Source organism: Nylanderia fulva, unplaced genomic scaffold, assembly GCF_048542155.1.
Source record: "Nylanderia fulva isolate GAGA-0341 unplaced genomic scaffold, ASM4854215v1 Scaffold6, whole genome shotgun sequence".
Taxonomy (NCBI): Eukaryota; Metazoa; Arthropoda; class Insecta; order Hymenoptera; family Formicidae; genus Nylanderia; species Nylanderia fulva.
Genome location: NW_028190698.1, coordinates 3,199,369 through 3,227,079, shown reverse-complemented (window position 1 = coordinate 3,227,079; position 27,711 = coordinate 3,199,369). Strand labels below are relative to the sequence as shown.

Below are 27,711 nucleotides of genomic sequence, written 5' to 3'. Positions count from 1 at the left end.
CGAGCTTGCGTTTCCTACGCGAGGAAAGAAAAAGCGAAACTCTCTCGACTTCCCGTCATCAATTATTCAAATGTATCACTTCCAACGTTATCTCGCAAACTTTTTATTAAAAGATTGATTTCAAAATGTTCTTTATATAAATTACTTCTTAATATTTTATAGAAAATTGTATATGTATACTAGTGCAAACAAAATGAAAATAGGTTCTTTTGCTATAAATATTGTCGGAAAATGTATCATTCTGGGTAAAAAGAGATTGTAATTGGATACTCCGTGCAATTTGTAAGATTGTAAGATGCGTGCTCACCATCGCGATCCCTATCCCTCCGTATCCCTCCGCAATCAGGGAACTTTCACCCTCCCTTACGAGACGCAGTTCCGTTCGATTACGATCGTTGTTACGTTCATTGCGCAACGCGCACGCGGCTTTCCACGAGAAACCCATTAATTGGATCTGGTGTCGGGTTACTCCCGGCTTCAATTCGCCCGATGTTCCACCGCGTGAATCCGGAAGCTCGTATGCACCGTCTATACTCGGATGGGTATCGCTCTTTTGCGTCTGCGAGCGAAATCGCATTTGCAGCAAAACCGCGCAGAAAATTCGACGACAAATCCTTGGACTCCGAATTTCTTCAAAATCAAGCGCGCGTTTCCACTATTTTCGTCAACTTATTTTCCACGATAAAAAACTTATTAAAAAAAAAAAAAAAATCGTAAAAAGATGTATTTTAATCGTCAAGAAAAAAATTGCAATAACGAGTGATAAATTATAAGTAGCGATAATAAATCTGCATAAATTGATTATTCGATAATTGCCGGTTTTTATTTCGATCACTAATTCCTCCTCGTATTTTTGCTTTTTTTCCTCGCTTTTTCCGGAGTCTATCGTCTTCCCGATGAGAAATACATCATCGCGTGCTATCGGTATCTATTTTTCGAATTCTGTCGCGCTGTGAAAACGGGCACGAAGAAGATGAAGAGAGGCGATCATTTTTAGAGAAGAAGGGAGATTCTCTTACTGACGCTGGTCTCTCGGCTGAATCCATTAGCCGGCGCCATTAATATCCTGATAATGATGAGCGATGAGCCGCCGCGCGAAGAACGAAGCGGATCAGAAGAGGACAAGCTGCTTTCGGATGATGCGAGAGTGAAAGAGATCGGGAGGGAAAGAGCAAATGAAAAGAGGGGAGGAAGAGCTGAGTAGACAGATAGGTAGATCGATAGATAGATAAATGGATAGATGCATGCTGCGTCGTAAGGGGGTTCTATGGAACAAAAGGGCAGAATTTTCTCTTACTTAGAGGAGAAAAAATGTAGTTGTAACGGAAAAAATTAATTTCATTAAATTAGTAATTAATAATTTTCTTATTAAGAATTAATTGTTCACGGAATCATAGTTAACATAGTTCAATCTCTCTTTTATCAAGATTATCAGTGGTCTAAAATTAGGTAGAAAACGTCACGTATTATAATAACATTTTGGTATGAAAATGTCATAGAGATATGTCTTTTAATCGGAATTAAATTTCAACATTTATTTAAAATTTGATTAATATTTAAATTTGCAAAAAAAAAGATAAATGAATGAAGGAAGAGAATAATAAGCAAAGAGCACACACATCTTTTATGTAGGCGTATTACACGCGTGCCCGCGAAAGCTTTGATAAATGTTGCTTTCCTTGGCCTGCTGCCAAATAGCACATCGCACAATGTATCTCATCGCTCGTGTATTCCTCATCGCGCTTTTCACTCATCGAGATGTACATTAAGACCTTTACACTCGGTAAATATATCGATCGGTGATGATTAAAAGCACGCTGCTCTCGGTCGAATATTACGATAATTTTCGATTACTTAATACTGCCGGAAATATTTAGCATTTTTTTTTCCTTTTTTGGATACATCTGAAAGAATCTTATCTGCAAAGAGAGAACTTGAAGAAACCTGTCCGTGTATATTACAAAATGTTAATTAAGACAGAAATCCTTGTCGTCACAGTTAATGGATGATCCAATTCTTGAGAAATTGTGCAAATTACTTTGCGACACGCCAATTACGAATACAAAGGATCGAACTTGGCTTGATTTTGGCCTTCTCCAAAATTGATGATCGTCATTTTTCTTCGAAGAATAAATGAAATATTTCCTTTATTTCTCTGACACGTTCATTTATCATGCAACCTTAAATATGTTCAAATTGTGTTGCGATTTTCTTGCGAATGAGCTTCACGGGCTTGACGGAATTAAAAGTTTGTGTGGAAATATGTCGTCCTTTTTAAGGACGACATACCATATTTCTTTCGCGATGACACGAACATTTCCGTTCACGTAGTCTTCCCGATAAATTTATCGCCTTCTCGTGTGTCACCTCAAAATACCGTGCAGTTTAATATCTGACTCCATACTGCGCGCATTGTTGTATCGCATCACTCTTTTTTAAAAAGACGACAATGCTATCGATGCGAATTTAAGCAACTCTTCTAGTGACCTCGAAAAACCAGCCCTTTGCCTTTCTGAACCTCTTTCAAAATCAGGTAAATGAATCTTGCTTGCACAATACCACTCGATCGATACGACGGGAAGACGACAATGAAAATGGCGATAGGGTCCGATCTGACGATGAACGGAAGTATACCCTTCCTCTGGCCCCCTGCGGAGTCCTGTTATTCCTTCGGGAAAATCACTTTCCCTTTTTCGCAGGCGTCCCACGTAACTCACTCACGAGGAACGAAACCGTGCCATTGCCTTTTTTCTCGACTTCGTCATACTCGGCACGTGTGTCCGGGCACTTCCCGACGCACTTACGTGCCTCTTATGAAGAATCCCTGCCATAATTGTGGAGGAGGGGAGAGATTCCGATACGAATTTCCGGCGTTCCGAACGACGCCATCGCCATCGCCGATATCGAGAAACGAGGAATTTTGGCCGCGAAATTTCTCGCGCTCTCCCTTTCTCTCCCTTCGCAGAGAACTCTAAATAAAGATCCGAAGGTATTTCTCATCGTTATCGATATGAGAGGTCCGCAAATCGATTCTCGAGGGATTTTTCGCCTCGAGCAAGGTTATATCGATGAACTCGAAGAGCTCGAATGTCTTGACTTCCGAAAATCTTCTTACGAGAGATATTGAACAATGAATTATTTAAATATTAATTCCTCATAAAACTTTGGTAAATCAATTTGTGAATTTTTGATAGAAAATTCATCAAACTACTTAAGTTTCTATCGAATTGTCAAGTTTCTTCGGTATGCATATATCGCAAAATAGCTTGTGATAACTTGTTTATTACGAAAGCCCTCCCACCTAGCAGTCGCTATACGAGGCTGAACAGCAGCTACAAAAATAGCAGACTAGGATTATTTCGATAAAAATCATCGATTTATATATCAACTCGTTTTATAAATATCAGGTTTATGTTACAAAATTTTGATATTTTATTAGAAATAAAGCGACAACGATGAATATATACTAGAAATATAAGATGTGCACAAATTTTGCAACTCTTTGACATGCGGACAGTGTTTAACGCACGAGTTTCTCTTGACGTTGCAAAAGCTAACGTCCTCATGGATGCACAAAGCTGCGCGCTGTCTCGATTCAGTCTTTCGGAATGAACGAACGAAGCCGTTTCCACGGCGATTAATTCGCCTCTTCCGGTATTATCGCGCCCGCAGCGGCGTAATAACACACCACGATATCGCGTAATATTACCGCAGAATGCCATAGCGCGTTATACAACTCTCTTCCGCGAGAAAATGAGGAAATTTATACTCGCGATTTTTCTCTCTCTCTCTTTCTCTCTCTTAATATCGGTCATCGCGAAGCGGTTTCCGGTCCCTTTAAAACGGCGACATGTCAAAATCCGTTCTGTAAACGTATGAACAAGCGATTCGTTCGCGAATTAATTCACCGAATTATCGGAATATATTGGCAATGAAGAAGATTTAGAACTTGAGATTTACTGCATGTGTGTACAAATTTAAATCTACCTTAAATATACCTTATTAAATGAATTTGCTGCATTTGTCGTAGTAATAATAATTTTAGCAAAATTATATTTGACAGATTGAATCTGAAATTAAGTCACGTTGAGCTTATATGATTTTACTTTTGTAATTCAATATTTTTGAATTCATAGGGATTATAAATATGCATATGTGAGATATTCGAAGATATCTAATATAGTCGGAAGCCAAAAGTCATTTAAGCAAGCATCGTAAAATAATCCCAGATTTGTCTTAAAAAAATTGACACAAGGTCGATATTCGCTCTAAAATATATTCTAACATTTTAATTATGTAATAATATATGAATTTTAAATCGGTACTGTATCTCTTGGTTTGAAATTACTAATATAAAAAAACTATTAATCTCGGCTTGAATTATTGTGTTACAATAAAAATAAAATCTCGACGGCAATCGGAGCCTATGCGGATGACATGCACAAAATTAATAAATTAAAATGAGATCTCAAGTCAAACTCATTTATTAAATTCTAAACGTTTCGACCCACTTCGGGTCTTCTTCAGTAGCTGCAAAATACAAAGAAACAAAAATAGAAGATAATCGGTACAATCAGAAAATTATAAAACTCGTATACATACAATCCGCAAATAAATTAAATATCATTCTCCTCCCTATTCAAACCGTCCGGCCGTCGGAGTGTCTCCCTAACGGTGACCATCGTCAGGAAGGAAGCGGAGCAGTGACTCCCTTACCAACACTAATCAACATGGTATAAATTAAACGTAGAACAATTCACAAGAATTAAAAATTAAGAACCGGGAAGAACACTCACCCCGACAGCAAAAACAGAGAGAAGACGATGCTACACGTGACACATCACTCTAACGACTGTGCGGTATTCTACCTCGACACAGTCGATACATATATACGCAAAAAACAAATATAAAAATAAAATATGAAAATAAAAATAAAAATAAAAACAACTAAACTAATCGGCACTCATGTCAAAAGTCTAACAAAAAAACCCGGCTATGTAAAATCACAAAGCTAGATTTTGGTAAATTTTTCTATTAACAGATCAAGATTCTCGTTTAATTTATCAGTGTCGCTATGTAAATTTAAACTATTCCTCTGACGTTTTATGTGGATCATTTCGGATATCAAACGTTTACCTAAAAAAGGCTCCTCGTCTAAGACTTTTACATCCTCCCAATTAAATTCATGGTTCAATAATCTATGTTCCGATATGACTGATAATTGTGACGCGTTTCTTTTTATGTTGTTGCGATGTTCTTTCATCCTAGTTTTCAACAATCTACCCGTCTGCCCTACGTACGACGCATCACAATCCATACAATCAATTTTATAAACTACATTATTATGGAGTTCTCTTGGTAACTTATCCTTGTGTACTTTAATGAATTTACGGAGACTGTTAATTGCTGTATATGATGGAATGACATCCAAATCACGTGTAATGTCCTCGATTCTCTTCGATACATTATTAATATACGGAATATTAAAGTACGAAACTTTTTTCTGCGTTAGAATCTTGTCATTGCATACATTTGCTCTATTGTTATGCAACTTATTATTATAGCGGAAGAACAACTTTTTTAACCGCGCTTGTAATGTATGAAATATCAAATTGAGAGGATAATTATTAGACAAAAGAACTCCAATCATAGACTCAAAGTTAACTTTATGGAATTTCGGATGAGATAGCCAAAAAACTCTATCTATGAGGCTGATAATGGTGCCTTTTTTATGACAGAGAGGATGCTGCGATTCAAAATTTAAATATCTACCTGAATACGTCGGCTTATGAAACAAATCAAACTCAATGCTCCCATTATTTATAATAATGGTGACATCTAAAAAATTCAATCGGTTGTCAACCCCCTCCTCCATGGTGAACTGCAATCTAGGATGGAAAGAATTGAAAGTGTTTAAAACTATTTTAAGCATGGAGGGTGGGGCCGCCAACGCGATATCGTCAACATATCTAAAATAAAATGGAAATGACAATGGAATCGCAGCAATTGCTCTACTCTCCAAATCTTGCAACGTGATATCCGCAATAATCGGTGAGAGGGGGGAACCCATAGGCGTGCCAAAAGTCTGTTGATAACATACATTATTAAACATAAAATAAGTCGAGTTGAAATTACTAAGTTCCATATATAAATTAATCTCGAACTTACATATGGAGAAAAATAAATACAATACCGAAGAATTAATTTTTTGCGCTTGGGCCGATTTAAAATTCATATATTATTATTATTATTATTAATATTGAGAGCCGACATATATTTCTTATCTGATTTTAATTATGTCTTTTTCAGATGATCGACGCCTCTTATCATACGAATCCATCGCTGCAAAGCACTGCCCTGATCATCACCTGCGCGGTGGTTCTACTACTGATGGCCGCGATCGTGTCCGTCGTCTTCTGGAAGTAAGTGTCCTAAAAATTCACTCCTCTTATCAATCTCTCTATTGTCGACATGCAAAGTTTTTTGTAAAATCTGAGAACCGTCGGCGATCGCCTTCCGTAATAAAACGCCGGTTTCATTCGCGCCGGGACGTCGTCTCGAAGGTCGAAAAGTCGTTCAGATTGTGACCGTATTTCATGGGTTCGAGAGAGAGATCGTTCGACCAGAGCCTCACGATCCGGAGGAAGACAATGGAACGACCACATGGGGTGGCTTGGAAAACTACGAGTGGAGAGAGGGATAGGGGAAGAAGGAGGTCGTAACAGGTTACGCGAAGAAAGAGCCGATCGTTTCCAAATTAGTCAAAAATAGAGCAAGGACGAGATGCTCCGGAGCCAAATAGCGCATGCTTCCGACAGCGTCTCGGTTATTCTTCGTCCCGCGCGATGATCTACGACGTAATGGGACGCACCGAGGGGTAGCTTTTGGTCTATATGGAATACGTTACTTTGCAAAATAATCGCTGAATAAGGGCATTTGCGCAATATATTTGCATTTGCCTTATATGTATTTTTCGGACTTTCTGAAGTCTCTTTTGTCTCTCCGAGATTTATTTGCTCCCATAAAATTAGGCGTGCAACGGTATTTGGCAGTTATTTAAGGAGAATAAATCATTCTCTTAGAAAAATATATATCTCTTATAGAAATTGACAAAATGAACAAAGACTAACGTAGAATTACAATAAGCTAGTGTATTATAATAGACAAATATCTGAATAAATAAATCACTTTTGCAAACGGAAATAGCAATTGCCCTGAATAGGAACAATAACATTCATTTTAAAAGATTTATACTAGCAATTTTGCACACGAATTTTTACGTGACTTTTGTCCCGTCATTTTATAACGAACAAAACGATCGAGAGGATGTTCTTGAACATATATTCTGAGTTACTCGAATATAGAGCATCCGAAGACGCGACGAGAAGGCCTGCCACTTTAATTAATACCTAACCGTGTTCCCGACAGCTTGTGGCTCTGGTTCCCATATCGCGTACCAAGATCTAGGTCGTGGTGCTTGAGATTAGATGATGACTTTGTAATTAACGAGAAGAGGATGCCATCTTGGTGATGCCGCGAAAAAAAGAGAGAAACCGCGCGAAATAAAACAATTAGGTATAGCAAAGATAATTTTACAAAGAGTAAAATTGAGAGACACAAATTGCTCGCGAAACCCGTTATTTTTTTCCCATTTGCAATTTTTTATCCGTGTCATCTTGATACGGAAGAGGAAATAGGGCGACGTCGTTACACTAATGGGCCCTAAATTAAGTAAAAAAACGTTTCTACTCTACCACAAGCCAATCAGAATGTTGGTTTTGCTCTGATCGTGTTTCTCTGATCTGCAAACAACCGAGTCGTAACTCATCTTTAACAGCGGTTCTACCCTCGATTTTTCAAGCATTCTTTCGAAATTCGAAAAACTTGCACAATTCCAAGTCGAGTTTTATTTCGGTCATTCCGGTCCCATTCTTCGGTCGAATCCTTCATTCAGAAAATCTCGGGTTAACTCGGACATATTTTTTCCATCTGTCTCTGCGAACGTAATACCTCATAAATTTTTAAAATTCTAACACAAAACCTCAAGAGGACCGCCTTCAACCTTTGCTTCACGGGTCGACGGCGAGTGGGGCGGAACGATACGCCTAATTGACATTCCGGTCGAGTTCGTAAATTACGCAGAAATAGGCCATTCTAGAAATGGGCGTGCGCTCAGGCGCTGTTACGTACAACGCCGACAACGGAACACAGCGCGCCGGTAATTTGTGACACGGTAGCTCATGCTACGCTAGCACGATTCGTGCGGATCCGCGGTACACGGGAAAGGTACATTTACCGGGCGCAAGCTTACTTGGGAGATTTACGAACGCGCGAATCGGTTGCTCTTTCGCGCATTGATTGAACGCGCGGGAAAAAATGGAACGGCTCTCGATAAGACGGATAGGAGACACACGTGAGGAAGTTCGACAACTCGATACTCTTCTCTTTCGCCTATATATTCACAGAAAAAACAGTATCCTTGAAAGAATGCTAAGATGCCTTGATTCAAGTATATTTTATCCTTATAGTAGCGCCAAATATAAATAATTTTGGATAAAGGATAATTTATTCTTAAAACAAAGTGCAAAATATTCTTGGTTGAAGCTGAAATTTACTTATAAATATTGCAAGGACAAGTGACAAGTGAGCATCGGATATAAGCGGTACTTTCAAGTATATATAATAATTCTTGGTTCAAATGTGACTAAGTTTGTTTTTACCATATATGCGATTTTTAAAACAAGAATATATCTTAAGGATAAAATATACTTCACACAAACTTATTTATTATTAAGGCAAATGAAAATTTGTGATTACAAAGAGCATTCTATGCTTCAATCAATCAAATAGCGTTCAAGAATAAAAATATACTTGAATCAAGGATTCTTTTTTTTCTGTGTTATTATCCTTTTTCGATTCGTAAACTCGCCGAGGTTTCTTGCGCTTCTTTAGTAAATTTTAAATCATAAAATATTTAATTTTAAGAAAGAAAAATATTTAAAAAAATAATGCAGAAAGAGACATTAATGATTGGAATCAGGTCGATTAATATTTGCCTCGTTTTAATTACTGTCCCTAGTCGATTGAGAGAGAGAGAGAGAGAGAGAAATTTCGACAATTTGATACTCTCTTTCTTCTATTATTACTCTTTGAACGCCTCTTCAAAGAGAAATCCGCAAATTTTCCTTGCGCTTCTTTAATGAATTTTAAATGATAAAATATCCATTTAATTTTAAAAAAGAAAAATATTAAAAAAAAAATAAGATATAAGAGACATTAATGATTGGAATCATGTCGATTAATATTTGCCTCGCTCTAATCTCTGTCCTTAGTCAATTGATTTCACCCGCCTATCCATGTGATCTCCAGATCACTCGACTGACTATCAACTCGATTAACCCTCTAATGAGCAGCGCCTCTCCGTCCTATCTAATGATCGATCGATGAACACCGAGCCAGAAATCGCTGGTCGAGAGGACGGATTCTGTGTGTCGCACAGTACCCGGCATTCAATCGTTCGGTGCGATTTTATGGCGGTCCTCGAAGACGTTATTCCACAACGACGGCCCTGTTTTCGCGCATTTATCGTTTATGCCCGTCCATTATCGACGACCACACCGTTAGTATCTCAAGTGTTACCGGTTCATATATTCGCGTTCTTTATGGGTGGTATCGTAATCTTTTAGCATAATGGATGTAGTGGACTCTTGTATAGACCCTACGACGAATATAAAGACTGATTATAATATAATTAGATGTCTGGTCAGAAGAATTTTAATTGGATGTGTTACTCATGTCAGAAAATAGAATTGTATCAGAGACTCTGGATTATATCATTTCATTTATAAATATCAAAATTCAATTCGGATATTTTTTTCTAAAAAAAGACATAATTTCTTAAGATTTAACAGATTTTTATTTCTAAATAATAAATTCTCTTTAAAAAAAATTTTTTTTTTCTTATTAACTACAGAATTCAATCGCCGATCAGATTAATAAGCAACTGCTGCAAACGGTCTCTGTGCAAATTCTCGTTTTAAAAGATCTCGCTGAAATTTCTTCGCCATTCGGGACACAATCGTGACTCTGTTTTCGCGTAATTACTGTGGTTTATTGTCGAGCGTGATGTCTCGAGTATTGCGACGTCTCGCGGCTCATTACTTTGTGAGTGGCATCGGCCTCCTTTTCCCGATATTTCTCTTTTGCGTTTCGCACGTTTTCGCGGTTTCTCTCGTCGGTTCTCTACATTATTACATATCTTTCTCCGTGTTTTTACCCGCAGAATCGTAACTATACCTTAAAGCGATATGAAAGCAATTTAAATCCAAAATTACCAACTTGAAAGTCGAATCGCAGAGTCTCTTCTTTTATTAAAAAATCTTTATTCGAATTTAAAGTTTGTGTATAAAATAAATGTTTGAATAGAAATATTTAACTGTGAATTTTTTCTATTGAGTGTTTCACTTTATAGATATATAAAATGCGAAAATAAGAATAAGAAAAGGGTTTGTGTACACAGAAAAAACAGTATCCTTGAGAGAATGCAAATATGCCTTGATTCAAGTATATTTTATCCTTATAATAGCGCCAAATAAAAATAATTTTGGATAAAGGATAATTTATCCTTAAAACAAAGTGCAAAATATTCTTGGTTGAAGCTGAAATTTACTTATAAATATTGCAAGGACAAGTGAGAAGTGTGCATCGGATATAAGCGGTACTTTCAAAAATATATAATAATTCTTGGTTCAAATGTGACTAAGTTTGTTTTTACCATATATGCGATTTTTAAAACAAGAATATATCTTAAAGATAAAATATACTTTACACAAACTTATTTATTATTAAGGCAAATAAAAATTTGTAATTACAAAGAGCATTCTATGCTTCAATCAATCAAATAGCGTTCAAGAATAAAAATATACTTGAATCGAGGATTTCTTTTTTTCTGTGGTAGAGAAAGGCTTGTATAACATCTTATTAACGTCGTTAACGTAGAATAATGAATTTTATTTTTACGCGAGTGATTCGGAGGCTGTGCAAATCTAGATTCTCCGTAAGAATCAACGGCTCTTTAGCTATACGACACTGCGCACACAATCAGAAACGCGGAGAGAGAACCGACACGACCGCGCGTAGTTTGTATGCTAATCAGAATCGTGTTCCTTCCCATCCTCGCGTATCCTCGTCCGCTATCCTCTCGTCCGCCCATTCCGAGCTCTAACTATCGTCAATTCTATTTTCTATCGCGTCTTAGCCCCGCGCATTCGCACCCTTGTTCACGTTTAAATCCGAATGTGTGGCCGTCCGATTCCGAGTTTTATTTAATGCACCGAGACCGCGCGTTCGACGTAATCGAGGAACGAAAAGCGAATGGCCACATTTACCGTTGAATATATCGCACGAACACCAGCTCGTATTCGCATATCGTAAATTTAGCGCTCAAAATGTTCTCGTTTTATTTCATCGAATTATCCTTTGTTATAATAAAAATAACAAGGTATTCTACAATTTTATGAAAAGGAAATTATCATATTCATTATTTAATAAATATATTATTCAATACGCTAAAAAACAGTTACTCTCGAGTCGGTATAATATTTTTCTATAACACATTCACACAATCAGTTTTCCTAAAATTATTTTCCAAAAATTTTATTTTCCATATAAATATGCCTATTGTCGAAAAATAACGCGTTATCGAAACCGCGTACGTCAAAATGAACTTAATTCGGTATAAAACGAGGAAACCCTGTTTATCAACATTTTCCTGTATAAGATAATGTCACTCGGATTCGCGCGAGGAAACCGGAAGAGAGGAATTGCAGAGGGAGAGAGAGACCGAGCGGAAACGTAAGCGGGCGCCATTCTCGTGGCGCTTCCTCCCCATCGGCTCTTTTCCCTTTTCCTCAATTTCCCGCCGCCTTGCTACGCTTTGTCTCCATAAGCCACATTTGGGTCACCGGTACGACGAGGTTGCTTTAACGATCTGCATTGCATGAGCGTTTCGCCCTTTCCATTCGTCGTCTCGGTCTGCCTTTATATATATATATATATTTATATAGAGAGAAAGAGAGAGAGAGAGAATGTCGGTGCCCAAACTAACTCGGAAAATTTTTAAAAAAGCAGTACGAGATGTTTCAAAAATATCTCTCTAAAAGAAAAATGTATGTAGCAAACGCCAAATTTAATTTTATAATTTTTAACTGAGACTTCTCCGAAAATATTAATACTTTTTTTAACATAGAAAATTAATTTAGCCAATTAATTTGAGAAATATAGAAAAATATTCATTTAACTTTTTAAATCTTAAAACTTTGAATATAGAAAATTTGAAACATTAGAAGAGAAAATGTTATACTCTATTTCTGTCGTGTTTATTCAAAATATTGCTATTCAAATAATAAACGCGAATAATTTTCCAAGAAAATGTAAAGAGTATATTTAATTAATAGTGGACGAGAAAAAATTAATTTACATTTTTGTGTGAAATATAATTACAATGCATAGCTTAAATATAAATTTCAAATTTTAATATCGAGTTTAATATTTATTAAAAGCAGAACGGGAAAAATATTTTTAAAGAAGAGCATGGAACTGACAAGTTTGGAAATCGTTCTGAGGGATTCTTTTTTCTTTCTCTCTTTTTCTCTCCCCTGTCTTTTTTTCTTTTTGGTGACACAATTCGAGATCGTATATGACGGTTGACAAACAAATCCCCGGTTATTTCATACGACAAACAAACGAATCGGACGATCGGCTTTACCTTGTTTATATCTGCAGTTTGTTGCCGAGAAATCCGATAGCTGTTTCTTGAATAACGTCAAGTTCCGACGGAACTTCGACAGCGATGACAGCGAGTAAACATGTAAACGGCAACCCAATAAACATACACATATACGAATTATAAAAAGCGCCGAATGAAAAATTTAGAGATCGGCGTAAAATTGAATTCTTAATTTGCGAAATTATGAGTTGGTTGTAAAACTTTCAAATATCCCCCTATATTTCTCTTTTTATTCCTTATAAAGAATTAAATGAGATTCCCTTGTTGGAACAGGTGGAGGAACCATAGCGAAAAAACCGGAAATTAAAGAGTTAAAATTTTAGGGAAAGTAAAATATATGTTACCGGAAATGCGCGTTCTCAACTAGAAAAAGGATCAACCGGCTTAAATTCCCTCTTCTTTGCTTATATTTCGAACCCTCTTTTCCACTTCGATATTAACGTTTAATGCGTGTGTGTGCATTTTTGCTCCGCATCTCACTTTCTCTCATCTATTTCGAAGTCATCATCATTCTCGAAGTTAAATATACCTTTTCTTTATCTGTCGTGTAAACTGCAGATAGTAAATCATCTATTTTTTTCACGGGCAGATTGTCACGCACAAGATACAGTGTAAGAAAGTATATAAAGTATATTCACGCACATATGTATTACATGAACATCAGCAATTAAGTAGAGTGGATGCACAGACTTGCTTAGACAACGCTACCTTGATGCACCAGACATTTCTTGGTCGTCATTTTCGTCTTTGCAGTCATTACTTGTTAACGCGCATCTCGGATATCTCAAAAATATATATATATAACCAGTTCTCTCTCTTTCTTCCCGTCTCTTCTGCCTTTTCTTTTCTCTCGCGACGCGAGACAAAAAGGAAATGCACAAGAAAATCGCATGCGGGATGCACTTACGGATATTACCGGGAACACCGGCGGGAAAATTGTCAGACACGGTTGCTGAAATCATTAGAATTAAACCTTCGCGTAACGAAAGAGCGAGGGTGTAAAATGTAAAGAGGATCTACAAAATTTAAAATAACGCAGAAAATTTTATGAACTTTTCAGCGGTAGAATTTTTATCGAAATTGTAATCGATGGAATTGTAAACTCGTTTTGAACGATCTATAATTCGCGACGAAATTTAGGATAGAATTTCATTTGCAATTTTACGTGTATTTGAAAAGGTAAAATATGCATATCAAGATATACACATACATATGTATATCTCTCAGGATACATGGTACATAAAATTATAAATAGAAATTTATCTTGAGTTTAATTGCAAATTTTAAATCCTTAAAAAATCGAGTTTTATGTAGGTATTAAATAATTAAAAATGTAAATAGCATATAATTTATTTTAAAAATCGCTCTAAAATTATCAATCTTTAAAAGTACGAGAAAATTTTTATTTCTCTTCCATGATATTATATCTCTGTATATAATATAGTTAAATATAATTCTATTTCTATTTTCAATTTTGCGCCGGATTATTTTACAAGGGGTTTCCAGTCACTTCAAAGACGACAGGACTCGTCGGGTAAGGTCCTCGCGAAACATCTCTGGCGTGAATAAATCGTTTCCGGTTTCGCATAATCCCGTGTCCTGCCTCGGGCGCAGGATCGCTGTCACTTTAATTTTGCATCGGTACGTTGGCAACGTAAATGCGAGACCACGAAAGGCCTTACGAGACGGCGAAGCAGCTCTGATAGCGAAGAGAAATGATGCCGAACTCGGGAGAAACATATATCAAAACGTTGTACGAGGAGAATCTCACTTCGCCAAATATTTTTGCGAATAATTTGCGCAAACGAAAGAGCTCTTTTCCCCTTCGTATTAAAAAAAAAATATATATATATATATATATATATATATATATTCCAGTCATTATTTTATAATTTATTCCATCATTCATTGAGCGGTCATTGTAAGCGTAATTTTTGACGGTTGTCCGCCAGTTTATTTTAGAGACACTTGTACGTAAAACGAGTAATCAGGATACCATTGTGCGCGACGTTCGGGGGTGGATGCAACACTTTGCAACGCGTTGCATGCGATACCGCCTGCGTTTATGTGCGCGGCTGCAATTTCGACGAATTATCGGGGGCGGCAATACAAGGGCGGGGGGATGCGAAGAGGGTGCGAGAGGAGGATTCACGCTTGTTGTTTCTACACACGTGTATTCGGAACGGGTTTGGCCCGGTCTATGGATAATTTAACCCACGGCGCGCGGTCCTGAATGGGTTATAATTGGTGATGACAGGCCATCAGAGACGACGGCATGCATTCATCTCGACGAGAGAGAGAGAGAGAGAGAGAGAGAGAGCACATCATGTTCGAGGAGACATGTCGCTGGGTCCTTCGCAGGCGCCGACAGGATTTCCCATGATGCCTCCGCACGTCCTGTCGTGCAACTTGATGTCAACGCGACACCATGACGTGCAAGCGAATCGCGAGTTTTAGTAGTAAAATCGCTCGAATCTATACGAATTTTCAAATCTTCGATTTCCTTTTCCGACTTTCGAACTTTAAGTCTATTGAACTCTAGGACTCAAATTTAAAAGAGAACTTGACGAAAACCGTTCTTCTCACAATTATTATCGGACTTTCGAATTTGACAGCTATCGAACCTGAGAGAATTTTCAGAAGATAATTAATTTTTGACACAACGTTGCATCTAATTTATTAATTTTTTTCGTGAGGAAAAAAACACCGATAGATCTCTTTCTTCTTCTTTCACACGCCCAATGTCCCTAAATGATCTTATTTTAATTCTCGAGTTGGCGAGCTCTTTCAGCTCGAGTTGGCGAGCTTATGCGAAACTCGCTAGGCCGACGCGGATGATCGCGGCTTACGAGTTTAATGAGATACGGAATAAGTGGCTGGTAGATACGTTCTTCAATTTGCGCGAGACTTAAGCTCCTTTACGCAGATCCCGCGCATAATATGAATACTAATCGATCCTGCGGAACGGGTTGCACGCGCGAACTTTATTCCGCTAAATGAATGATCTTCGAGCTTTATCGTCCGCGAGAACTTCTCTCCCTCCACTCTCATCTCTACGTCCGATTAAATCTAGCTTTAAGCAAGTCGTATTACTCTTTGATTTGATATATCAGAGCGATATATTTCACGGTAGAATCAATGTTTGCGGATAGACGAAATATCTATTAAATTCTACCGAATTATTTAACCAAAGATCTCTCTCGATTACCATAAAAGCAAACCGATGAAATTTACTGAATCAACGTTGTCTTTCAATCTCGCTCGAGCGTCATCATGTGCTTGAACAGATCTGGAAAAAATGTAACAGAAATAACGTTAGCGTGTATCGGGGAAAAAATGCGAAAAAGAAAGAGAGCAAATGCGTATTTTTTTCCTCTCCAATATATTTTGATACACGCCGCGCACACATGACCCCGTTTCGCAGTGAAGAGGATCGAGCGCGGGCCCGGCATACCGCCCGGTAGAGATTCGATCCGATTAGGTACCAGGCTAATTCGTATTGTGGTTGTAGCACTGCAACGCAGTGGCCGGACGCAGCTTTCGCGGCGACGCGACGCGCCAATTCCGCATCCGTTACGTCGCGACACGCGATGCAGCTCCGTTCTGCCTCCGATTTTGGCGAACGTTGAATGCGCTAGATATACCGCCGTCGCGTCGTTCCGGCAGTGATATACTCGCGAACGCGACCTAAGAGGGGAATAATAAAGGGGTTCTGATAGCCAGAGGATGTGTTGCGAGAGGGAGCGTTTACAGTGTTTCTCATTTGCGAAGCTAGGATTCACTGTCGAGATATATGTATGTCTCGTGTTTGTTAATCGATTCATTCGATTAAGGAGAGAATTTTTAGCGTACACCTATACGCGGAAGAATTGGATTTTAGATTTGAAAATTCTATATTCACACAAGTTTATTTTCATTCTTGTAATAATATTTTTTTTTTCATTTTAATTCGAAAGTTACATTCTTATGAAAATATATTATTTCAACGTTACATAAAATTTCTGAATTTTGCTGACGGATATCTAGATTTTCCTTAATGCGACAAAAAGAAAGCAATTTATTTTCATGAATATATTAAGCGCGCTTAATTTTAAATATATTTTTTATATTTTTTAATTTCAACTCTTGTTTATGTTATATATAAAATAAAGATTTAAAAAACCTCAATTTTATAATTTATAAAACATTAAAATATTAATCTTAATTATATGCAGAATTATCGTGTTTAAATTCACATTTCGAGGTGTTTTCAAATTGTTCAATTTTTATAAAAATAGAACGGAATGACAAGATAGTCGTTCGTTGAATATTTTCAGATGTGTGTTTTGTTGTCGTATGTGTCGTATCTACAGCTTTGAATTCTTAAAAAGTTTAAGATCTTCTTTGAGAGTACTTATATACATATATAAACATTCAAGGTTTTTTAAACCTTCAAAGGAGAGTTTCCATTTTTCGAACTGTAGAATTTTCGTTTCTTCAAACTCCAAAAGCTTTTAAATCGTATTTCGGATATATTTCCAAAGTACTCAAACTCGTCTAAGACTTTTGAAAGATCCAAAAGCTTTTTAGATCTTTTATTCTATAATTATAAGAGTTTTATCTGGATTTTTGAAATCACAGAGTTATATACGTCACAGAGCGCTCAAGTATCAACGAAACTAGAATCTATCATAACAAATGCCTAGAAAAATCCACATAATTACAAAATCATCATCGACATTGAGAGACCCTGAAGAGATATGCGTGTGTCGCGCGAGAACCGTAATCGCGGTCGCATTCCATTGTACTCTCGCAGACAGTATTATTGCCCTAACCGTTCATAATTACGTCATCGTCATCATTGTCCCCGTACATGTATCCCCATAAATGCCACGAGCCCTCGGTGGCCTTGTGCTCCCCACGGCTTCCTTCCTTCCTGCCTACGTCGTCGTCGTCGTCGTCGTCGTCGTCGTCGTATTCGTGACGTATTCGTGACGTATTCGCTTATATGGCGAATGCCGTCGTCGATTCGCCAACCAACACGTGGCGCGAGATACGCCACCGTTTATGTACCAGCGTAGCACTATCCGAATACCGCACACGTGCAACCTAGTACCTGTGTTATGTACATATGTTGACAGACACACAGTCTCGCACTAAGAGATCCCGCGCGTTTCCGCATTACTCGCATACACGAATTGCGCACTATCGCACATATATACGGTCACGGGCTGCCGACCCATGTGCATTAATAGTCCTAGTTTGCTCGTAATGTTCATGTAGGAGCGTGTTGGGATATACCGAAACGCTTCAAAAATAATTATATATTATAATTCTATACGAAAGAGAGGTGGCCGAATACGACGAGATGTTTTATTTGATATTTTGAAAACGCATCGTTCGCATATCTCTGCGATAATCAAATTATTTTCTTCCCGAGGAACTCTTTGAATCGGCATTGATATACAAATTTGATAGACGTTCCTTTATAGGCGATTAATTGTCGCGACTTTAGAAACATCGACAACTGTTGCGATTGAATTTTCTCTAAAAGCGCGCTCGTGAAACTCTCCAAAATTTTCCTGTCGCGATACATCATGGACTCTATAATGGTTTCCATAACGCGATTGCGCGCGCGCAAACACGCGAATGTACGCACTATAACGGCACGCGGTTCGATTAGTCCGGCATACACGCGGTCTAATGCGACATTGCGCCAGTTATGTTACCATGCTACGTCGGGTATGCCGACCACACGTTGCGGATACGCAACTAAACCATAGGGGTGAGTGGGATACCGGGATGGAGGAGTCTTGCTCGTTAAGGCAGAGAGAGAGAGAGAGAGAGAGAGATAGGAAGAGAGAACATATCTCTCACTTGACCGCCAATTCGCTACCTACGTATTAGACTGCATTTCGCGAATTATTGGCCTCCTCTCTACCCTTTAGCGTATTCTCCTCTTCGAACCAGGCACAATGTGCTTCACCGACGTGGAACCGAGTGAGGCATCTTCCGGAATTCCCGATAGATTCCATCGGACAGAATTATTCCGGGACCGCCGGTTCCTCTCTGCTTTTCTGCTTCTCTTTCTCTCTCTCTCTCTTTATTTTATCCTCTTTTTCGAGATATAGATGATCCTTCTCTTTATACGTATATTGTTCCGCAGTTCCACAATTGTCATGGACCGCTGGATATTTTTTTTTTTTTTGATGATTGTTTCGTGCTTCGATAGAGCGATGAGAGTTTCGAACATCATCGATATTGATTTTCTAGAGGGAAAGCTATACCGTCCTCTTCACGTTTTATTATTAATTTTCACATCGTAATTACTCCGTGGCGCAAAAAATACTTTGTATTTACCCGCACGGATTTTTCATCGGCTCGAAAAAGTCTGCGAGAATCGCAACTTTGTACTCTAATTTAATAATGAAATTATTTCCACGGGGAGTTTCGTGTTTGTACTTTAAAGTTAACGATGATCATGCAATTTGCAATGTCGTTATGTTAAGTAGGGAAAAATGGGGAAAAAGGAAAAAGAAAATCCTCGGATTCTCTCGCTTTCTCGTTCTCCCCTGAAATCTACGCGGATTGCAATTAATTAGAGGAAAGACAATCTTGCATGTGTAATTGCAACAGTGGATTCGCGCTATATATATATATATATATATTTAAATCCGCCCTGTCGCAAATGTGAAACCATATTCCCGCTTGTGCAGCGTTGTGCTCGTTTAGAATAATGAAGGGACCGCGGAATTAAGAAGCGAAAAAACGCACACGAGAGTGACAAGCGCGGCCCAAATTACATAAACGATATTATGCTAACTATACGCGCTGAAGAAGAGGACTCGAGTCGAATCTCTACAATCAGACCGGCGAGATTTCGTTAACTTGTTCTCTCCTCCTCTTTCTCTGCATAGGCTGCTGCAGAGTGGAAATGGGTCGTCTGTTCAAAACGATCTAATGCAATCGCAGCTTCCTCTCGGGCGTTGATGAACTTCGCACCTGACTTAGAATTAATTATGAAAGTACATTAAGTGTGTGTGTCCTGCGGGAGAGGCGCTTAATCTACGGACGAATTGAAGTATAGATTAAGAGATATTGTTATTACGTAAATTGGAAATTTTACCTTACGAATGTAATACGTGGTAATATTGTAATAATCGTGTTGTAGTTGGAATTTGGATAATTTAACTTGCCGAATAGCAGTCAACGCGAATAAGCAGTCACAACATTTTTTGCTTAATTTTACATATATATTTTTATTTTTATTAACTTTATACTCGATAATTTTGGTTAATTTTTCACCGACAATATTTGACTCTAATATTTGAGGAAAGCGAATATTATATTCTCTTCTCTTTCTCTCGCTCACGCGCGCGCACATCCACACCGGAAGAAAAGCAAACAATTAACTTTCTGCCTCTTCTTCGTTCCCCATTCAGCGAGCGCTCGACGTAAAACGGAGCTCAATGACGTCGTTTAAAACGCAAAGCGATATTTTCCCACGAAAGTTACGCGGGCATTAACACCAGAATAAATTAAGTCGCGAAGTTGATGGCTGACGGTTCACGAGGCTCTTAATCACCGCCGCCGTTTAATTACTCCCTCATGTAGCAATAACGCGGACTCCACTGACCCCATTTCCTCCAAAACATCGTCATCCGGAGTGCGGTGAACTAATGACGAGCATCACACTCGGGGACCGATTGCTCTTCCCTTATTGAACCTCTAAATCGCCCTTACGATCTATATATGACGATGCTGATGAATCACCATCCATCGTGATACGTCAAGCTTATTAAGACTTTGCGAGACTGGCTTTCAGGGATTTTTTCATCGTTATTAATAACACTTTTATATATATTTTTTTCAAATCTCGTATTTCATACATTAGACACATCTCTAATAATAGATACATTCTATTTATAAAATCTTGTATAAATGTAATAATTAAATATTTTGGTACATATATTAGAATTTGGAAAAAAATTTCAATTAAGAGAAAAATTTCGATAAAGAAACTTGTCAATTATGAAATACTTAAAGCCGTGCGTTCGATTCGATCCACCCGATAAATGAATTCGCGTCGCGTGCGCGCGCGAGAAGTACGAAAATTTAATTTCCCGCGCGTGGAAAATAATCCTTGCTTAGGAAATTGGCTGCTCGATTTCGCTTCTTCCTGGCTACCCTCGATCCCCCTTCTTTCCCCTCTATCCCGTCTCTTACACCGCGATCTTTTGTGTAAGCGGTACGCGAAAAGAGGCCCCCGACGAGGAGAGAAATTCGCTGCTGATCCGGTCGGCCACGTGAAAATAAAATAAAACGGATATTAAAACTGGCGCGAGCTAATTTCCTCGCGTTTCCAAGCATAATATTCGTTTCCCTCTACTGCCCTTCCACTTTCCCTTTCCTCTCCGGCGCTTTTATTCCCTTATCATTGAGTTAAACCACCTATCGGATGAACGGCTTTTGAATATTCAACGTTTATGAGAAGACTCGAAGGAGAGGAGGAGAAGGGAAAAGAGATGTATAGAGAGAGAGAGAGAGAGAGGCAACAAAATGAAATTCGTTATTTGAATTTGACGAGTGACAGTCACGTTCGAAGCTTCCCGCGGATTAAAATCTGCCAGAATATCAATGTATGTGATTGCTTATAAAATGCGAATTTGCTTCAGATCCTGCGAGTTACATCTTTCAGATGCAACGTGCAAATCGACAAGACTTCTGAATACATTTGTAAAACTATTCTAGTTATATAGAAAAATATTGCACATAGTATACCTAACAATTTTTACGATATATATACTATAATAAATAATTAATTAAATTAATGGAAATTTAATTTAAATGATTGATTTCAAATTTTTTAAATAATTATTAATATATAAATCATAATTCTTGTTGAATCAGACATTTATTTTTTTTTTATTTTATCATATAGTGATGTGATTATAAACATACAAACCGTTCCGACGAAATATAATTAATTCTCTGTAGCTCCATAAGCAGGGTGTCCAGCAGACTCAATGAAAAAAATTCCATGACTTTTTCAGATTTTCCAAGACCAGAAATTAATTTTTTCCCTGATTTTTTAGTATTATTTTTTTCATATATATATTTTGCATATTCCTATATGATAAATTAATTAAATATTAAATCATGAAATCCTTGAAATATTTTTGTCAACAATGAAAAAGATTCGGAAATTAAAAAAAACAAAAATTTAAATCAATTATACATATCTGCATTACGTACGCGATAATTGAAACACGTCACTATAAAAACTATTTAGATAATCACCTTTTTTATTTACATTGTATAAAATTTGTTAGTTTTGTCTCTATCAAACACATCGAAATAAAATAACACGACGATGAAAATATAAATTAACGAACACGCTGTAGCTGAATCAATTTTTAACAACACAGAAAATTAGCGTGCTGGGAGTCAAGGAAAAGTTTATATTTATATAATAAAAAATTTCAAATTATTGAGACAAATGTAGAATAATGTAAAAAAATGCAGATAAATAATAAAATTTCTTTACTTCTCCCTGACAATTCCAGATTTACAAAATTCCCTGACAATGCCCGGTTTTCCAGGTTTTCCTGACCGCTAGACACCCTGATAAGTTTGCTCAATATCGTTATTGTAGGCTAGTATAGTGAACCGAGAAATGGAGGAACGAGATCGATCGATCGGTTATGCCGAGGTATCTAGAGGTAACGATCTCAAGTAGGACCGGCATGCCCCTCGAAACAACATTAATGCCCAGCGTCAAAGGAAAGAGAGAGAGAGAGAGAGAGAGAGAGAGAGAGAGAGAGAGAGAGAGAGAGAGAGAACCGGGACGCCTCTTCATTTACGTGCCTGCCGAAGTACAATGCGAACTGGCCGAGTATTCGCGAACCCTCTCGTGGGACACACTGCGAAACTTTGGAGACGCCTCCGTCTCTATAATCACCTTTGAGGTCATTACAGCGCCCATTCTCTCCCTCGTGTTGGGCTTCTCTCTTCTCCTCTCTCTCTCTCTTTCCTTCTCTTCTCGTCGCCTACCGGACGGCCAGACGGTTAATCAAGTCCCGTTTCACTTACTAACTCCCCACTCGCACCCCCACTTGGTACTTGCATCTACTAGTCGCTTTGTTTCTCTTGCTCTCCGCTGCAGGTGGTCCTTGATCCGCCGCTTCTCAATATTTCGAGCAGGATTAGACACACGCGATTATACGCCATTGGATCCCATCCGTCTCAAAACGGTATTTTTGTAATAGTTACAAATTTAGGTATTTTAACCAAAATATTTAGATATTTTAGAAACCAAAGAATAAATATATTTTTTTAGTAAAAAAATATATTACGGGAAAAGATCAGTATCAGAAATGATATACATAAAACGACAAAATAATAGTCTCAATCTACAGACTGATACTGAAACTCTATCTGATATTTATATCAAAGTTATAGAGAGACTACCTAAACTCTAAGGTTAAATAACAAACACAAAATGATTATAGTTGTTTGTCACTTTGTAAAATTTAGTGCCTTGTGCACAGGTTTTTAATTCTAACGAAAAAATGTAGTTTCGTTGAGATAACGCACTGTCATCCGCGATTTGGCTCTTATTGCCTGTTTGACACTTTAAATTTATATTTATATTAAACTTTATTGTTTCCATCAGTATATATTGATTAAATGTAATAAATTAGTTTTTTATAACCGTAATATTACTTCTGCTCTTATTAGCCATTTTATATGTGTAATACTTTATTTTTTTTTTGTATTACACGTGCAGGCAAAATGGTACTTTGTGTGCGTGTTTTCTGTGCGGAAAGCGGCCGATTTCCCACGCCGCCATTTAGCGGCGACGCGGTGAGTGAATAAACCGCATTCAAAACCATTGCCTACGGCTGAGCCGCGTTCAAAGTCATTGTCCACGGCTGAAGCCGTGAGCAATGTATTGAACACGGCTATTCCCGCACCGTGCCGCCGCAAAATGGCGGCGTGCGATCGAACAATTGTTCACTCGTGTGGGGTGGTCCATCCCCCGCACTCGTGACCAATTGTCAACTTTCCGCACTTGATACACAATATACTATAATAGTGTCGATTATTGGCAGGTATATTAAATAGATCGTTTTGCGTGCAAAACACCTTAATTTATGTTTGCATAGGCTTTCCTCCTCCGGCAAGAACTGCCTCAACCCTCTCTCTCTCTCTCTCTAATTCGCCGCTTAACAGCGAGCGTCAATGTGCGGAAAACGCAAACAAACAAGGAACAAAAGACTCGCTTACGCCCTAGAAAGCTCTCCTTGCTTTCTCCCTCGCGCGCTCATTAGGCAAATCCCTGCCTTCTCCTCCTCCGCCGGCTCATCCCGAAAAAGGCGGCCGTGGCTTTCCTCGGCCTTAGCATACAAATTTATTCGTAAACTTTCGCAATTTAAATGTCCGCGGTGTTTCAATCAAGGGCGTCGCCGTCCGCTTCTCCCACGCACGTATAAACAAACTCCCGGATTAACTTTCCTTCCTTCAGACTTTCATCGGCTCTCTTTGCCTCTTCGCCAACCCTTCTTCACCTACCCCTAACCGCGATATCGACTTTGGGGGATTTTCGCGTGTTGGCGTGTCAAATATTAAGCAGCCTCGTTTTCGTGCCGCAATCAGTTTAAGGGATGAGGGAAAGAAGATTCGCGCTGCTTAAGAACTTCGGAACAGCTTCGGAACTCGTTTGAAGCTGTGATCCCTGTGTCCCGCTGGCCCAGTATTTCACGTATCCCCGTAATTATATTTGCTCATTAACCTCCGTTCCCTCCTGCCGCGTTACTCTACCCAGAGTTTTCACGAGAGATGGAGTTATCCCGGTTCTAGGGAATTTTCGAGGGGATATCCTCTCCAATATTGAATCTTCCACGGTTTACATTCTTCGATAATGTCGTAAAAAATCCTAGGATATAACGTTAACAAATTTACGTAATCGATTTCGAAAGTTGGAATAAATTTGCGTAATTTTTGCAAATTTCGATCTCTCCCTTTCGCTCGCGCGAGATATATTTATCTGATATTTTATATTTAATATTATATTTAATCAATGACGGTAATTATATAATTATATTTGCCCCCTTGGAATCAGTAAAAATGAAGCATATTTGCTCTTCTTGTGAATAAACACTGGAATTTATTTGCGATTTTATTTAATGTAAAAATATTGTAAAATAAAATATTTAAAAAATTGAATTTAAAAAATTAGGGAAGAAGTAATAAGAAACAAAGCAAATTTTAATCTTGCTCCTCCCTGGAAAATATCCCACGGACACCCACGACGGTGCAATTAATCGGCACATTTGCAAAGTGAAATTAAACATCGTCTTTATAGGTCTTCTCTCCTCGTTCTTACCTTATTTGAATCCTCCATCGCCGCTGGGGATCAAATGTGCAGAGACGAAGGAGTTTTGTAAATTACTGCCGCTAATGCCGCGTTACATATTTGCCGGATTTCCGACTCGGCTTTACAGAGCGTAACTTACGTATTACAGAGTAACTGTTAACATCTCCTCGAGAACCGTCCTGACATATCTCGCAAATGGAAACTCCGGGTCAGCCGAAATTACATCGCGGCGAAATCTGCAGGCAATTCTCGATTCGAGTGCGTTTCCAAAATTGTTTTAAACTTGCTTATGTACATAAAATTCCCACTCTATTCTCATTTCGATAAATGATTTGAATTAAAATCCGGGACGTTTATTGATATTCTACGTATGAATATGAATTTTGTACATGTGTAATATACATAATTTCCGTGTAATTCAGAATTTAATTATAATATATATTCAAGATATTTAATCTCGCAGAAAGAAAAATATCTGCGTTAATCTACTATTAAAATTAATATATTAATTATTAATTTTCTCTCGTTCTCTCGTATATCCGTATTTTTCGCTAAATTATCGTTTCACCGGAGAGATTCGATTACCCTGCTAATTTCGTCTGCTAAATTGTTGCTGTTCCAATTGCGAGAAATCGGTGGATGGATTTCTGGTTAACCTTCTGTTAACGTTGCCCGATCGAGTCGCGACGGATTAGGCAATGGATAACGTATTAATTATATTGTTAGCGGACGACGCGAAACTCGACTAGACCGCGGCGGTTTTTCGCAGCGGTCTCGTGTCCGGACAGTGCAAATTTGCAGACGAAACCGCATGTTATCGGTTACGAACGTGCCAGCAGAGTTGTCCGTGAACATATCTGGCGGTAGACTTGTCGGAGGGAGGCGAGGGCGTGTTTCGCCACAATCGGAATTTGTTGCCACCGCTTACGTTGCCTGAGAATCGCGCGCGAAATTTACATTTACGCATCGAAACGGATCTGTATTTCTTGCTATTTATAAATCCCCTTGCTCTACGTATTTTCTCTCTAAATTTTGTGGATAAATAGAACGTGTTTTTGAATAAATTTCTTGCAGTGTGTTTAACGTTGTGCGTTTTGTGATTTTGCTGCAAAACTGTATTTAATTTTTCTTCTAGAACATAACGTGTGATTTTATTATGTTATATTATTATTTTTATTTTGTATGTAATGCTATTTTTGTTTTATATTATATTGTTATAATATATATTATTTTATACGTCAATAATGAAATTTTTTATTGTATGTAGAGAGATGTTTTGAATTTTAACGAAAACACTGAAAAAAATCCATGTACTTTTACATAGAAATTACTAGGTCAGAACTGGAAAAGTTACTTGCTTATCACTGTAATTTTTTTTTATTTGTTTTTTTATTTGTTTTCAAGTGAAAATACATATTAATGTAAAAATACATGTAAAATATAGGTAAAGTTATTATTTTTATGCAAAAATCATATGTAATTTTAAATTTACTGTTTTTACTTTAGTATTTATCTATTTTATTTATAACATTATTTTATAGCATTTATACATTCCTAACATTTCCTATGTGTAATTACATGTTCTTGAAAATATTTAAGAATATACATATATTTCGTATGAAATTACATATAATGTAATCTTCCATGTAAGTATCAATATTGCATGATTATGCTGGATCGGAAAAAAACCTAGCTCAATAATGTAATTTTACATAAAAATTTTTTTCAGTGAAGACCTACCTACACCTATATCTTACTTTGTGCCCTGACAATTTGTTTAGCTAAATAATTTTTTAACAAAACCACGCGATAAATTAGGCGATCGAGACTTGGTTTTTATACACGCGCATAAATAATCTCATGAAATTTAAAATAATAAAAAATTGATAAGACGATGATCCCATGTTCTCGAGACGTAAACAGAGGGTGAACCCTGGACGCGATTCGGTTGTAACTTAAAACACCACCCCTTCGTTGAGTCAGCTCGTTCTCGCTATAGGAATATAGGAAGCGAAGGTTAAATCGCTTTGGCAGGCAAGAGCCTATCTTCGCCGTCAACCGCACCCTTATGCTCGTTACCCCGGAAAAAGAATTGCGGCTCGTAAAAAAGGTCCACCTCTGTCTTCCTATGCGCGCGGTCGCAAGGCCGGTGCAAGGCCATCGATCGACCCCCACGGGTGCAATCGCACTCACCCTCTCGCCGGAATGCCCGCATATTTTAAGCGCGCGTCACGCACACGCCGCTCGACGGTTCTTAAAAATCGCTCGGAAAAATCATCTTTGCCTCTCGCGCACGAATTTTCGTTACGATTCTGTAATCACGATTTGCATAATAACGATGCATTCTCTCGAGGGAAGGAGGGGAGGAATAAAAGGGAGAAATGGAGAAAGAATTTCCTGCGCGCGCGATATCTATTTTCCATTCGAGAAATTCCAAAAAAAACAAAAAAAAACGGCACGTATGAGATGCGCATTCTAATAGTAAGATGAAATGTGGCGTTCGCGAAGCATCCGAAGCGTATCAAAAGCGCATCATCGTATACGTATACACCCTTAAGCGTTAAAT

General features: G+C 37.9%; 1 protein-coding gene and 1 long non-coding RNA gene across 5 annotated transcripts in view; one reads left to right on the top strand and one right to left on the bottom strand.

The window, feature by feature from the left end:
• The window catches only part of pxb (putative Hedgehog signaling attenuator pxb), a 393,744-nt gene that overhangs the window by 332,548 nt on the left and 33,485 nt on the right, over nt 1-27,711 (top strand). For all 4 annotated transcript variants that reach the window (XM_085487730.1, XM_029316242.2, XM_085487729.1 and 1 more), the window contains one exon: nt 6,310-6,422. In XM_085487730.1, the coding sequence (XP_085343856.1) occupies nt 6,310-6,422 (113 nt within the window). The remainder of the gene's footprint in view (nt 1-6,309; nt 6,423-27,711) is intronic.
• LOC146720850 (uncharacterized) lies at nt 4,382-5,229 on the bottom strand. Its single transcript, XR_014925908.1, has 3 exons — nt 4,797-5,229; nt 4,603-4,721; nt 4,382-4,530 (listed from the first exon to the last, which is right to left on the bottom strand). It is a non-coding gene; the product is annotated as an uncharacterized LOC146720850 (long non-coding RNA).